Source organism: Dermochelys coriacea, chromosome 8, assembly GCF_009764565.3.
Source record: "Dermochelys coriacea isolate rDerCor1 chromosome 8, rDerCor1.pri.v4, whole genome shotgun sequence".
Taxonomy (NCBI): domain Eukaryota; kingdom Metazoa; phylum Chordata; order Testudines; family Dermochelyidae; genus Dermochelys; species Dermochelys coriacea.
Genome location: NC_050075.1, coordinates 45173465 through 45186813, shown reverse-complemented (window position 1 = coordinate 45186813; position 13349 = coordinate 45173465). Strand labels below are relative to the sequence as shown.

At 41.4% G+C, this 13349-nt stretch overlaps 1 protein-coding gene across 1 annotated transcript in view; it reads right to left on the bottom strand.

Annotated features, from left to right (window-relative positions):
* The window catches only part of TADA1 (transcriptional adaptor 1), a 33399-nt gene that overhangs the window by 19175 nt on the left and 875 nt on the right, over positions 1-13349 (bottom strand). The window contains exons 2-3 of the mRNA XM_038413476.2: positions 4531-4622; positions 4022-4087 (exon numbers count right to left, since the gene is read on the bottom strand). Coding sequence (XP_038269404.1) covers positions 4022-4087; positions 4531-4622 — 158 coding nt within the window. The remainder of the gene's footprint in view (positions 1-4021; positions 4088-4530; positions 4623-13349) is intronic.

Genomic DNA, 13349 nt, shown 5'->3' with positions numbered 1-13349 from the left:
GGTTTAATGTGAGCACAGACAAAACCCTGATTTTTTAGGACACTGAAAATCAATCAGGTTTTTAAAAGAAGAAGTAAAAAAGAATCACACCTGCAAAATCAGGATAGAAGGTAACTTTACAGGGTAAATAAAGATTTAAAACACAGAGAATTCCCCTCTGACTTTGCTTTTCAGTTACATACCTCTTAGCATAGGGAAAATTCACAAGCTAAACAAAAGATAATCTAACGGGCTCCCCAATGCAGTGCTCGCGGGGGCAATGGCTCCCGCCGGGGCAGTTGTGTGCACCTGCAGGACACCGCGCCACCGAAATGCGGCCGCTGAGTGCGGCCGCCGGAGAACCACCCGCCGAAATGCTGCTGAGAAGCCCTGCTGTTTCTCGGCGGCGGCCCTTTTTGCCGTTGCCGCGTCTCGCTGGCATGTCAGCGGTGGGGTGTCAGGCGTCTGCCACAGTCTTCTGGGAATAGGCATATGCTATTCCCACAGAAAGGTTGGGGATCACTGATCTAACACATTTTCTTGTTTTACTTACAATTTTTGTAATCTTAGGTGCTCCTTTCAGGTATGTTTTTAGGAGATTTTTTTTTGTTCCCTCTGACAGAGAGAGAGAGACCGGGGCAGGAAAAAACAAAACCTCCCCCTCCTTCCCCCAGATTTGAAAGCATCTTCTGGTCAGGTGCCAACTAGGTTAATTGAACTAATTTACCCCTTACAGGTAAGGGGATTCTGTACCTCTGGCCAGGAGAGATTTTATGTTATGGTCTTTTTACTAAGCAAGATAGGTTACCAAGATCACATCATACAGAACCGTAATTCTTTGCATTAACTCAGACTTGAAGACAGCAGTAAGGTCAAGATTTCAGTTCTTATTCTCAAAAAAGCTTTTATATAAGTAACCCCAGCTATGCTGTGGGACTGCCCCTCACTCTTTTCAGTCATAACAGCTGAATTCCACTACAACTGAGAACCTCAAAAGTGACAGAGGAGACAGTTTGCTCAACAGGTTGATTCAAGTGTGGAACATAAGCCTGGAAGTAATCAACAATACCAGACCTCCCTGCTGTCATATTGAAGCATAAAACCTCTCTCTAACCTGCCTTTTTCAACAACTTAAAAAATTATTAGTGAATAGGGAAAAAGCCAGAAGTTCTCTAAAAATAAATTCATTAGAATTTGCAAGGCACTTCGAGATGATGAGTATAGTAGTACCGCCTGCATAGACAGACGATATGATTCCATGTGTTGCTACTAAGTCCTTCTGCCACCATTCCCTTATCAGGTTTTATGCAAACAGGTTAATATAATGTTAAGCCTGGAGATTTTAAAGTTGCAACAATATCAGCAGATCTAAGGAGGCTCTAGCTGCTTTAACTGTTCCTTTTAGCACGTGTGTTACCACACATATATGGCCTGGCTGTGTGGATTTGTGGTAGTTGTCATCTAGCGTAATATTAAGGAACTGCATCTTTTTCCATAACTAGAGGTGCTTAGAAGTCGCATAATAAGTGACAGTATGTGTTCATTTTACTAATTTCTAGAGCACAGTTTATACTTATTGCACACATTGAAGGGAGCAGTATTAGCACGTGGGAAACTTTAATGCTACTCTTGTGCAGTTCAAGATTTGCTAACGTCACACTGGCAGGATTTTGGGTTTTTTGACAACCGATCCACTGCGGAGCTAGCCAGCTTCTAGCCTTGTTAACAAAAGCAACAAGCTGAGAAAGAGGACAGAGCTGCTTCTCTCCAGGCTTGCACTGCTTTGCCATAGGGGCAGCACAGTACAGTCAAACCCCAGCAAAAGAAGGTGGTGGCATTTGAGACTTTCACTCACACACACACACACACACACACACACACACACGAAAAAAAAAACATACTAACGGATAAAGCTACAAGGATATGTGTTACAGAAAAGAACCCACCCATTCTGTTTATTTCTTTCATTTGTTTGTTTTTCGGTATTTTATTTTCTTGGCCAGAATAGAGAAGGACAAATGCTTAGGAGAATCTCTCTGATCACTCTTCTCTTTTCAGTTGTTGCTTTATTCCCATCTCTTTCTTTCTCACACATTTCTTCTTTTCACCTCTCCTCCTTTCTTTGGAGGCAAATGGGACTTGGTCAACCCTCCCTGTCTGTCAGACTTGTTGGCCCTTAAACCAAAAACACATTGCCACCTCTGAATAATTAATTAAAATATATATATTTTATCCAGTCTCAGGTGTAGATGAATGTAACTCCAAGTCTTTGTTAGCCCAAGATTACTGAAAAAGAAATTGGGGCCCTATAGAAGCCAGGATTAGCTAAAAAACAACTAATTGCTTTGTTCATCAAGATGGACCAGAGACCCTATAAACAATGTACATTTCGGTAGGATTTCCCTCCGGGGGAGAAAACTTTCACAAGCATGTAAAAGCAAAAACAAAAAGTAGTTTTTGAAAGTCTTCCTAGGAACAAAAACACTGAAGGAGGCAATTTCCACAAGCTAAGTACTCTCAGGGGTCTAACAAGAATCTTCCCTGAAATTGGCAAGCTCTACAGTGATTCTTATTATTAATACAGAGTACTCATGTGATGCTTTGTCTGTCTAGGTACAGCCTGTAGCCGTAGTATCCAAGTGCCTCCCAACTTTTTATGGATTTATCCTCACATCACTCCTACGAGTTTGAGAAGTGTTTTCCCCAGCTGTAAAATGGGGATAAGAGGCACTGAGAAATGAAGGACCAGATTTTCAAAGTGTGCTTGTTCAGCACCCAGCAGCTCCTATTGTTCTCAGTGGGAGGTGTCGAGTGCTGTGCAAACCCTTATTAAAAATCTGGCCCCTCATATAGGTGCCTAAACAGGAGCTGAGATCCCCTCCCAACCAGAGCTTGAGCCCTACCTGAGCAACGTTACACATGACAACATCCGTGTCACTCCTGGGAAATGGAACCCAGACCTGCCCACTCCCAGTTCATTGCTTTGTCCTTTTTTAAAAGATAGTCGGGCTGTGGTCAAGTCTGTCCAGTTTTATTCAGAAGGTTTAGATTATAAAACAAACCAAGTGCAATGCATTTGCTGCAGCCATCCCAATGTAAAAAAACAACCCGAGAAGTAGCAGAAGTTACATGGAGAACTTTTGGTGTTCGGTTAGCCAGGTTTGATTGTATTATGCAGTCAGCATAAACAATACAGCAGGCTCAGCACAACACCCTAAAATGCCGATCCCTCAACTTTCTAGCAGTCTCAAACTTGTATTCTAATTTGCAGTTTGAATCACTTTCACTCAAAGGGTCTTGTGACTAAGTTACTGGTCCATCCTTTCAAGACGCATTCTGGTGTCAGCAATACTGACACTCACTAGACACCACAGACCAGTGTAACATCAGACATAATGTGATAGCTGCAGGGACTTAACAGAAGGATATTGAATTCATTGGCATCATTTTAATACTTTACAACTACAAGCTTCCCATCCTCCCCTCTACTCTGGAGACGGGACAAAACCAAACCAAACCAAACCCAACCCACACACCAAAACAAAACAAAACCCCATTCTGAAACCTCTCTCCTAGTTCTGCCTCCCTCCACGACTCAGAGTTTCCATCTTTCTGACGAAAGGCTCAGTCTCCTTTTAAAACCTGTCAACACCATTCTCGCATCATGCCAAGCAGATCACTGGAGAACATGGAGCAAAACCTCCCTTCACTCGGCCCTGCAGGTTGGTGGGACACAGAGCACACCACCTTACAGAACTCACAGTCAAAGAAGCAGGAGACTAGAAATCAAACCTTGATCTCCTGCGTGGCAATGCAGAGCGCTAGTCTCTAGATAAATTTATATTACAGTAGTAGTAAGGCCTCAGTCAGGATCCCCACTGTGTCATACGGCACCTAGCTCATAGTAAGAGACAACATACAATTTAAGACTAAATAAATCACAGCACATAACTTAAAAACAATGCCCACCATAAACACTTCCCAAGTTTGTGCTGTATGATTTAAAAACAAAAAACACACTATACCAATTTTTTGTTCTTACCTGGTGCAGAAACCAGGATTTGGCATCGGGTGAGAATAGCCAGGAGGAAATCATTGTGAGAATGGACTGCAAAAAGAAAGACAGGTCACTCAGACAGACACCAGGAAAGAAAATTTTACTTTAAAGACAGATTCACATCAGCAACATGGCAGGCAAAGTCCAAAGGCAGACACTTGAAGCTACTTTATAAAGTCATTTTGTTTACACTTTCCACAGCCATGTTTTCCCATTCATTCCACTAGCTGCATACGCCTCCCAATTGATATCATTTACATAGGTTTTTAGCCTCTCTATGAAATTAGGAGCTGCAAAAGTAGAAGGTTATCTCAGCAGTGGTAAGATAATGTGGTCCAAGAGAGGAGGCAAGTTCTAGACAAGCAGTGGGAGTTATGTAGTCACACTTCATGTGGCTGCATTGGTGTGTAGCAAGCAGCAACTAACCCAGAATGTGGTATTTTGAGAAATATGGGAAGACAGAAAAAGGGACACTCCCAGAGACTCTCTCTTACCATTATCTTGGGTGAGGAGTCTACGAGCTTCCAGATCAAACTCTTCTTTACTGATCTTTTGTTTGAACCAAAGTTTCAAGTTTGCCCAGTATCTGTGCATGGGAGAGAGAACATGAAGCACTGTAAACAACATTGCTTCGCCTACTATATCTATTCCTTTTCTCCCATTTCTTAAATGGACGGTCATGTAGTTCAGGTCCAACATGTAGCTTTTGTATACGCATTAGAAAAATCTAATAAGCAACTTTTTAATATAACTTCAGTGAAAATAGAGAGGGCTGCATAAGAATGCCCCTACTGGGTCAGACCAAAGCTCCATCTAGCCCAGTATCCTGTCTTCAAACAGGGGCCAATGCCAGGTGCCCCAGATGGAATGAAAAGAACAGGTAATCACCAAGTGATCCATCCCGTCGCCCATTCCCAGCTTCTGGCAAACAGAGGCTGGGGACACCATCCCCGCCCATTTTGGCTAATAGTCATTTTGGCCAATAGCCTTCATGAACTTTAGTTCTTTTTTGAACCCGGTTATAGACTTTGCCTTCACAACGTGACCTTTGGTTTGACCTAATATGGCCACTCTTATGTTCTTAGGGGATAAAATGTAATAGTCATGCATTTAGAGACTAAACAATAAGAATGTTTAATATAAGCTGGGGACGTATTGGTTGGAAGCAACAGAGATGGAGAAAGACCTGGATGTATTGGTTGATCAAAGGATGACCATGAGCTGCCAATGTGATGCAGCTGTAAAAAAGGCTAATGCAATCCTAGCATACATCAGGCGAGCTATTTCCAGTAGAGATAGGATAGCGTTATTATCATTATACAAGGCAGCAGTGAGACCTCACCTGGAGTACTTTGTGCAATTTTTGTCTCCCATGTTTAAGACAGATTAATTCAAACTGGAATGGGTACAGAAAAGGCTATAATTAGACGAATGAAAAACCTACCTTATGAGAAGAAACTTAAAGGACCTTGGCTTAAGGACCTGATTGCCTTCTATGATGCAATAACTGGCTCTGTGGATATGGGGAAAGCGATGGACGTGATAGATCTTGACTTCAGCAAAGCTTTTGATATGGTCTTCCATAGTATTCTTGCTAGCAAAGTTAAAGAATTATGAATTGGATGAATGGACTATAAGGTGAACAGAAAGCTGGCTAGATCGTCGGGCTCAACGGATAGCAATCAACTGCTTGATGTCTAGTTGGCAGCTAGTATCAAGGGGAGTGCCCCAGGGGGCAGTCCTGGGGCCGGTTTTGCTCAACATCTTTATTAATGATCTGGATGAGGGATGGGCTGCACCCTCAGCAAGTTTGCAGATGACACTAAACTGTGGGGAGAGGTAGATATGCTGGAGGGAAGGGATAGGGTCCAGAGTGACATAGATAAATTGGAGGATTGGGCCAAGAGAAATTTGATGAGGTTCAACAAGGACAAGTGCAGACTCCTGCACTTAGGACAGAAGAATCCCATGCACTGCTACAGGCTGGGGACCGACTGGCTAAGTGGCAGTTCGGCAGAAAAGGACCAGGAGATTACAGTGGATGAGAAGCTGGATAGGAGTCAACTGTGTGCCCTTGTTGCCAAGAAGGATAACGGATATTGGACTGTATTAGGAGGAGCATTGCCAGCAGATTGAGGGAAATGATTATTCCCCTCTATTCAGCACTGGTAAGGCTGCATCTGGATTATTGCGTCCAGTTTTGAGCCCCCCACTACAGAAAATTGGAAAGAGTCCAGAGGAGAGCAATGAAAATTATTAGGGAGCTGGGGCACATGATTTACGAAGAGAAGCTGAGGGAACTGGGCGTATTTAGTCTGCAGAAGAGAAAAGAGTGAGGGGGGACTTGATAGCAGCCTTCAACTACCTGAAGGTGGGGTCCAAAGAGGATGGAGCTAGGCTGTTCTCAGTGGTGGCATATGACAGGACAAAAAGCAATGATTTCAAGTTGCAATGGGGGTGTCTAGATTAGATATTAGGAAATATTATTTCATTAGGAGGGTGGTGAAGCACTGGAATGGGTTACCTAGGGTGGTGGTAGAATCTCCATCCTTAGAGGTTTTTAAGGCCTGGCTTGACAAAACCCTGGCTGGGATGATTTAGTTGGGGTTGGTCCTGCTTTGAGCAGGGGGTTGGACTAGATGACCTCCTATCTTCTATGATTCTATGGCTTGTCTCACAGAAGCAAACGAAGCTGGGGGGGGGGGGGGGGGAGATAGGATTGCTCTCTATAAATTAGAGCTATCAAGCAATTAAACGCTTGATGAAACAATAACAGAATACCATTTATTTAAATATTTTTGATGTTTCTACATTTTCAGATATATTGATTTCAATTACAACACAGAATACAAAGTGTACAGCGCTCACTTTATATTTATTTTTAATACAAATATTTGTGCTCTAAAAAAAAGTTTTTCAATTCACCTAATACAAGTGCTGTAATGCAACCGCTTTACCATGAAAATTGAACTCACAAATGTAGAATTATGTACAAAAAAAAATAGCTGCACTCAAACAAAACAATGTAAAATTTTAGAGCCTAAAAGTCCACTCAGTCCTACTACTTGTTCAGCCAATCGCTCAGACAAACAAGTTTGTTTACATTTGCAGGAGATAATGCTGCCCACTTCTTGTTTACGTCACCCGAAAGTGAGAACAGATGTTTGCATGGCACTGTTGTAGCCGGCGTTGCAAGATATTTACACGCCAGATTTGCTAAAGATTCATATGTCCCTTCATCTTTAACCACCATTCCAGAGGACATGCATCCATGCTGATGACGATCCAAAGCAGTGCACAACAACGTATGTTCAGTTTCATCATCTGAGTGAGATGCCACCAGCAGAAGATTGATTTTCTTTTTTGGTGGTTTGGGTTCTGTAGTTTCTGCATCAAAGTGTAACTCTTTTAAGACTTCTGAAAGCATTCTCCACACCTCGTCCCTCTCAGATTTTGGAAGGCACTTCAGATTCTTAAATCTTTAGAAATCTCACACGGGTACCTTCTTTGCGTTTTGTGAAATCTGCAGTGAAAGTGTTCTTAAAATGAAGAACATCCGCTGGGTCATCATCCAAGACTGCTATAACATGGAATATATGGCACAATGCGGGTAAAACAGAGCAGGGGACACACTATTCTCCCCCAAGGAGTTCAGTTAAAATTTAATTAAACACATTATTTTTTAACTAGCATCATCAGCATGGAAGCATCTCCTCTGGAATGCTGGCTGAGGCATAAAGGGGCATACAAATGTTTAGCATATCTGGCATGTAAACACCTTGCAATGCCAGCTACAAAAGTACCATGTGAACGGCTGTTCTCACTTTCAGGCGACATTGTAAATAAGAAGCCAGCAGCATTATCCCTCGTAAATGTAAACAAACTTGTTTCTCTTTGTGATTGGCTGAATAAGAAGTAGCACTGAGTGGACTTGTAGGCTCGAAAGTTTTACATTTTTTATTTTGGAGTACAGTTATATAACAAAAAAATAAATTAAAAAAATCTACATTTGTAAGTTGCACTTTCACAATAAAGAGATTGCACACCAGTACTTGTATAAGGTGAATTGAAAAATACTATTTCTTTTGTTTATCATTTTACAGTGCAAATATTTGTAATAAAAATAATATAACATGAGCACTGGACACTTGGTATTATGTAAAAAGTAAAGGAGTACTTGTGGCACCTTAGAGACTAACAAATTTATTTGAGCATAAGCTTTCGTGAGCTGCAGCTCACTTCATTGGATGCTGTAGCTCACAAAAGTTTATGCTCAAATAAAATTTGTTCGTCTCTAAGGTGTACAAGTACTCCTTTTCTTTTTGCGAATACAGACTAACACGGCTGCTACTCTGAAACTTGGTATTCTGCGTTGCAACAGAAATCAATATATCTGAAAGTGTAGAAAAACATGCAAAAATATTTAATAAATTTTAATTGGTATTCTATTGTTTAACAGTATGATTAAAACGGCAATTAATCTCGATTAATTTTTGAGTTAATTGTGTGAGTTAACTGCAATTAATTGACAGCCCTACTGAGGAACAAACACCAGGGAAGGAGAGGAGTTATTTAAGTTAGTTGCCAATGTTGGCACAAGAACAAATAGATATAAACCAGCCAACAATAAGATGATATTAGAAATTTGACAAGGCTTTCTAACCATCAGAGGAGTGAAGTTCTGGAACAGCCTTCTAAGAGGAGCAGTGGGGACAAAAAAAAACATAACTTGTTTCAAGACTCAGCTTGATAAGTTTATGGAGGGGATGGTGTGATGAGGTTTCCTAAAACTGCATATGGCCCATCCACAACTGCTTTTAGCAAATATCTCCAATGTCCAGAGATGGAAAATTAGATGGGGAAGACTGAGTTGCTACAAAGAATTCTTTCCCAGGAGTCTGCCTAGTGGGGTCTCACCCACATGATCAGAGTCTCACTAGTTTTGGGGGTTGGGAAAAAATTCCCCCCCAGGTCAGATTGGCAGAGAACTTGGGGTTTTTTCCCCCCTTCCTCTGCAGTATGGGGTATGGGTCTCCTGCCAGTTTGAACTAAAAAAAAAAAAAAAAAAAATTGTGGATTCTCTGATTTAAAAGGCTTTAAATTAAGATTTGAGGACTTCAGTAACTCAGCCAGAGGTTATGGGCATATTACAAGAGCAGATGGATGAGGTTCTGTGGCCTGTGATGTGCAGAAGTTCAGACTAGATTATCATGATGGTCCCTTCTGGCCTTAAAGTCTATAAATTTAGGTGTAGTTTAGTTAAGAACATACAAATGGCCATACAGGCTCAGGTCAATAGTCCATCTAGCCAAGGATCCCCATCTTCTGATAGTGCCGGTGCCAGATGCTTCAGAGTGAATGAACAGAACAGGGCAATTTATAGTAAATCATCCCATCTTCCAGCCCCAGTTTCTGGCAGTCAGAGGTATAGGGATACCCGGAGCACAGGATTGCATCCCTGACTATCTTGGCAAATAGCCACTGATGGACCTATCCTCCAGGAACTTCTCCAATTCTTTTTTGAGCCCCATTATAATTTTGGCCTTCACAACATCCCCTGGCAATGAGCCTCACCAGTTGACTATGCATTGTGTGAAGTAGTGCTTCTTATGTTTGTTTTAAACCTACTGCCTATTAATTTCATTGGGTGACCCCTACTTCTTGTGTTATGTCAAGAGGTAAATAAGACTCCCCTATTCGCTTTCTCCATACCAAATCATACCTCCCCTGCTGCCTCGGAAAAGATGACTAAACTGAATAATCCCTGTCTTTTAAATCTCTCCCCACCTGGAAACTGTTCCATATCCCTAATCATTTCTGTTGCCCTTCTCTGTTCTCCAATTCTAATACATCTTTTTTGCAATGGGACAACCAGAACTGCACATAGTATTCCATAGAGTTATATTGTGGCATTATGATATTTTCTGTTTTATTAGCTATCCCTTTCCTTGTGGTTCCTAACATTGTTAGCTTTTTCGCCTGCCACTGCACATTGAGCAAATGTTTTCAGAGAACTATCCACAATGAGTCCAAGGTCTCTTTGTTGCGTTTCATCTACGTTTTTCCACTTGCAGGCTTCAAATCTACTAGAAAACCTTGAACCCACCCCCCAAACCACACACACATTTTTTAGAAGGAGAATGACTTCCAAATATCCATAAGGCTACCCATACTACAGGTTTTTCTTTGTTTTGTCATTAAGAAATAACGTCAAGTTGTTTCAAGATTATATGATTTGAATCCATTTAAGGCCCGGTTTGTGCTGACTGGAAAATGGGAGTAGAAACTTTTAAAAACAGGTAGGAAAACTGTTTTCCTCCGAGTTATCCATTTTGCCCTTTGCAAATATTTATACATGCCACCAAACACTTGCACTAATGCTAATCACTCATTAGCACAATGATTTAATGACAGGTCAGCCTGCATGTAGTTATGCAGTAGCAAACCCAACAGAGGAAGCACAAATACATTAATACAAAGAATCCTATACATTAACATGCTACTGCTGAATATAACAGTCATACAAACGTACTCCTAGAATACTTGGTGTTGAGAGTAGCACCATTAGGAAGGTGCCATTAGGAAGGTAATTTGTTCCATATCTGAGATCAGAGTTTATATTTTACAATAGGACCTCAATAATACTTAGCTATAGCACCAAGAGCTCTTAACATCTGTGGGCATTCTTAATACACATTCCTTGACAGATACCTCCACTAGTTTCTATATTTCTTTAAAGTTTCTCATTCACTGGAATGGTGGTTCTCTTAAAAGAGAAGGCATTTAAAATTCAAAAGACTTTACCCAACATACAGGTTGTAATCTTCAATGCCGAAACTAGTTGAAAACACTCAGGCAATTTAGAAATCTACAGATCATGAGCCCTATTTGTAAACGTGGCTTGGTGCCAGAAACTTAGTAATAAATCTGGACTACAGCCAGATTTTACTGCAGCAGGGACAACAAATGGATTTAATAGCAGACAGTACATTTGTTCAGGATAATAAAACATTCAATTTAAAAAGGCATGTAGGTCACATTCATTTCCAGATCCTTCCCCCCCCCCACTCCCTGCCTATATCCTTCTGTTAAATGGATAGATTTTTTGCAGAGCAGACACTGCAGAGCAGCCTACATCCTATTTCATGTGTTTCATCCCAGACAGTGTGGTGGACAGGAAATGAGCAGAGAGGTGGGCCAAAAAGTCCTTAAGGTGATCATATAGCTCAGTCACAGTTACGATCATAAATCACTTTAAAAATATTTCTCCTTTTTCCCATACTCCATTCAAACTAAAACATTGTGGTGAATGATTTAAAACTTTAAAGGCACATTTGAGGGAAAAGGGAAAGTGCTCCCAATTAGGTAAACAATCGACTCATCAAATGAATACATAATAGAATTGGCCAGTATTAGACCAACCCTGATGAATAGGAAAAGCTTTCCCTGACGGGGGTGGGGGTGGGAGGAAGGGGCAGGATGAGAAACAGCTGTGCTCCACTAACTAAGGGATACCATGTGGCTTACTGGTAGAGTGCATTGGACTAGGACCCAGGAGACCTAGTTCTATTCCCAGCTCTCCCAAAGGTCAGCTGGGTGAATGAGCAAGTCACTTCACATGTCTGTGCCCAGTTTCCCCTGCTATAAAATGGAGTTATGATACTGATCTCTGTTCTAAAATGCTTAAAAGTAAAACCTTAATGGCTGAAACCCACTTCTTATAAGTTGAGATAGATATAGAGATAGTTAAGATAAACATAATATAATAGAATGAATTGTCACCCTGAGTCTGCAGACAGTCTACTACCTGTGCTGCTGCCCATAGCACCCCAGAACAGCAATAGAATGAAATGGACAAAACTTGGGTCAGTTTGACTCACAGCAGAAGCAAGCACAGGAGTTATCCATAAGACAAGATGCCCCCAAAACTGAGATTCAGAGTAGCAGATACCGACCTTCAAAGTCAGGTGCCTGTGACATGGGACGAAAGGTAGAAGAAAAAACTGCTTTCCCCCTTCTAACATCTAGAGGAGGCAGAAAGTATGGCATTAGGGTTTATAACATGCCAAGAAGCACAGAAGATGGAGCCTCTGAACATGGATGGTGAGAACTGTGCTTCTCTGCTCTCTAGATCAGAGCTTCTCAAGCTACTGGATGTGGGGGACCGGCCATTTTTTTTCCCCAGTGTGTGCACAGACCGGCAGCTGATGGCTCGTGGACCGGCACCGGTCCACGGACCACCACTTTGAGTAGCACTGTTCTAGATTGTACAGGTACACCTACACCTCATCCCCCTGCTCCCATCTTTGATGCCAGCTTCTGGTTAATACTAGTGTTAAACTTTCAACACTATAGTATGACCATTAACACTTTCTCCCTGAGTCTCCATCAGACACGTCCCTCATCTGCGATATGCTCCCCCTTTGATAGCCCAAGCTTTCATGCCTTAGAGCAATGCCAGCTTCTGAGACTCAGGCCAAACATGAACCAGAAAGTCACTGAACCGAAGACTGGCGATTATGATCATTCATTCTGAGTGACAGTATTTCCCTGTAGGTAAAAGCATTTAAAAACTATTACAACAAATTCTTATTTGTCACCGTGATCTAACAACAAATGTGTTAGAAGCAAAACAGCAGCACTCTAACATCCAGAGTTGATGCCCGCCATTAATACTACTACCTAGCTCTCACAGAGTGCTTTAGAAGGGACGGAAATATCATTTTCACCATTTTCCTGGTGGGAAAATGAAGGCACAAAGGTGTGAAGTGACTTGACCAGGGTCAAAATAACCCAGTGGAAGAACCAAAGACAGAACCCATTTGAACCAATTCAGTTTCTGTTATATTGCTTATAAACAGAAGTCTCTAATTTTTTATTTAAGTTTATTATGAGGGAAATGGGAAACAATTATATAGCGATAAGTTTAGCATAGGCAAAAGGCACATGAACCAACTGGTCTATTGTACTCGTACAGAATCCTTGCAGATTTCTAAATGTACTGTAAGTAAACGACCAAGAGAACAACCAGTTCTCATCTTGCTTACTCGCTGTTTAGTTTAAGCAGACGGGAAAGGAAGCATCTTTAATTAAACAGACAGACCTTAAATGACCTAGTTAAGGTGCCATGTGTGTTAAAAACGTGGGCCTACGATTTCTCATGGTGGAACAGGATGTTTTAGTGCAAACCCAGAGAGTGAAAAAAGCTTGCCTCTCTGCATGAAGACCAGTTCATATAAAGTAAACAAGAGCGCAGCAGGAGTCGGCAGCTACATTTGCCAGCTTTTTGCTAAATCCAGAGTTTTAGCTGGAA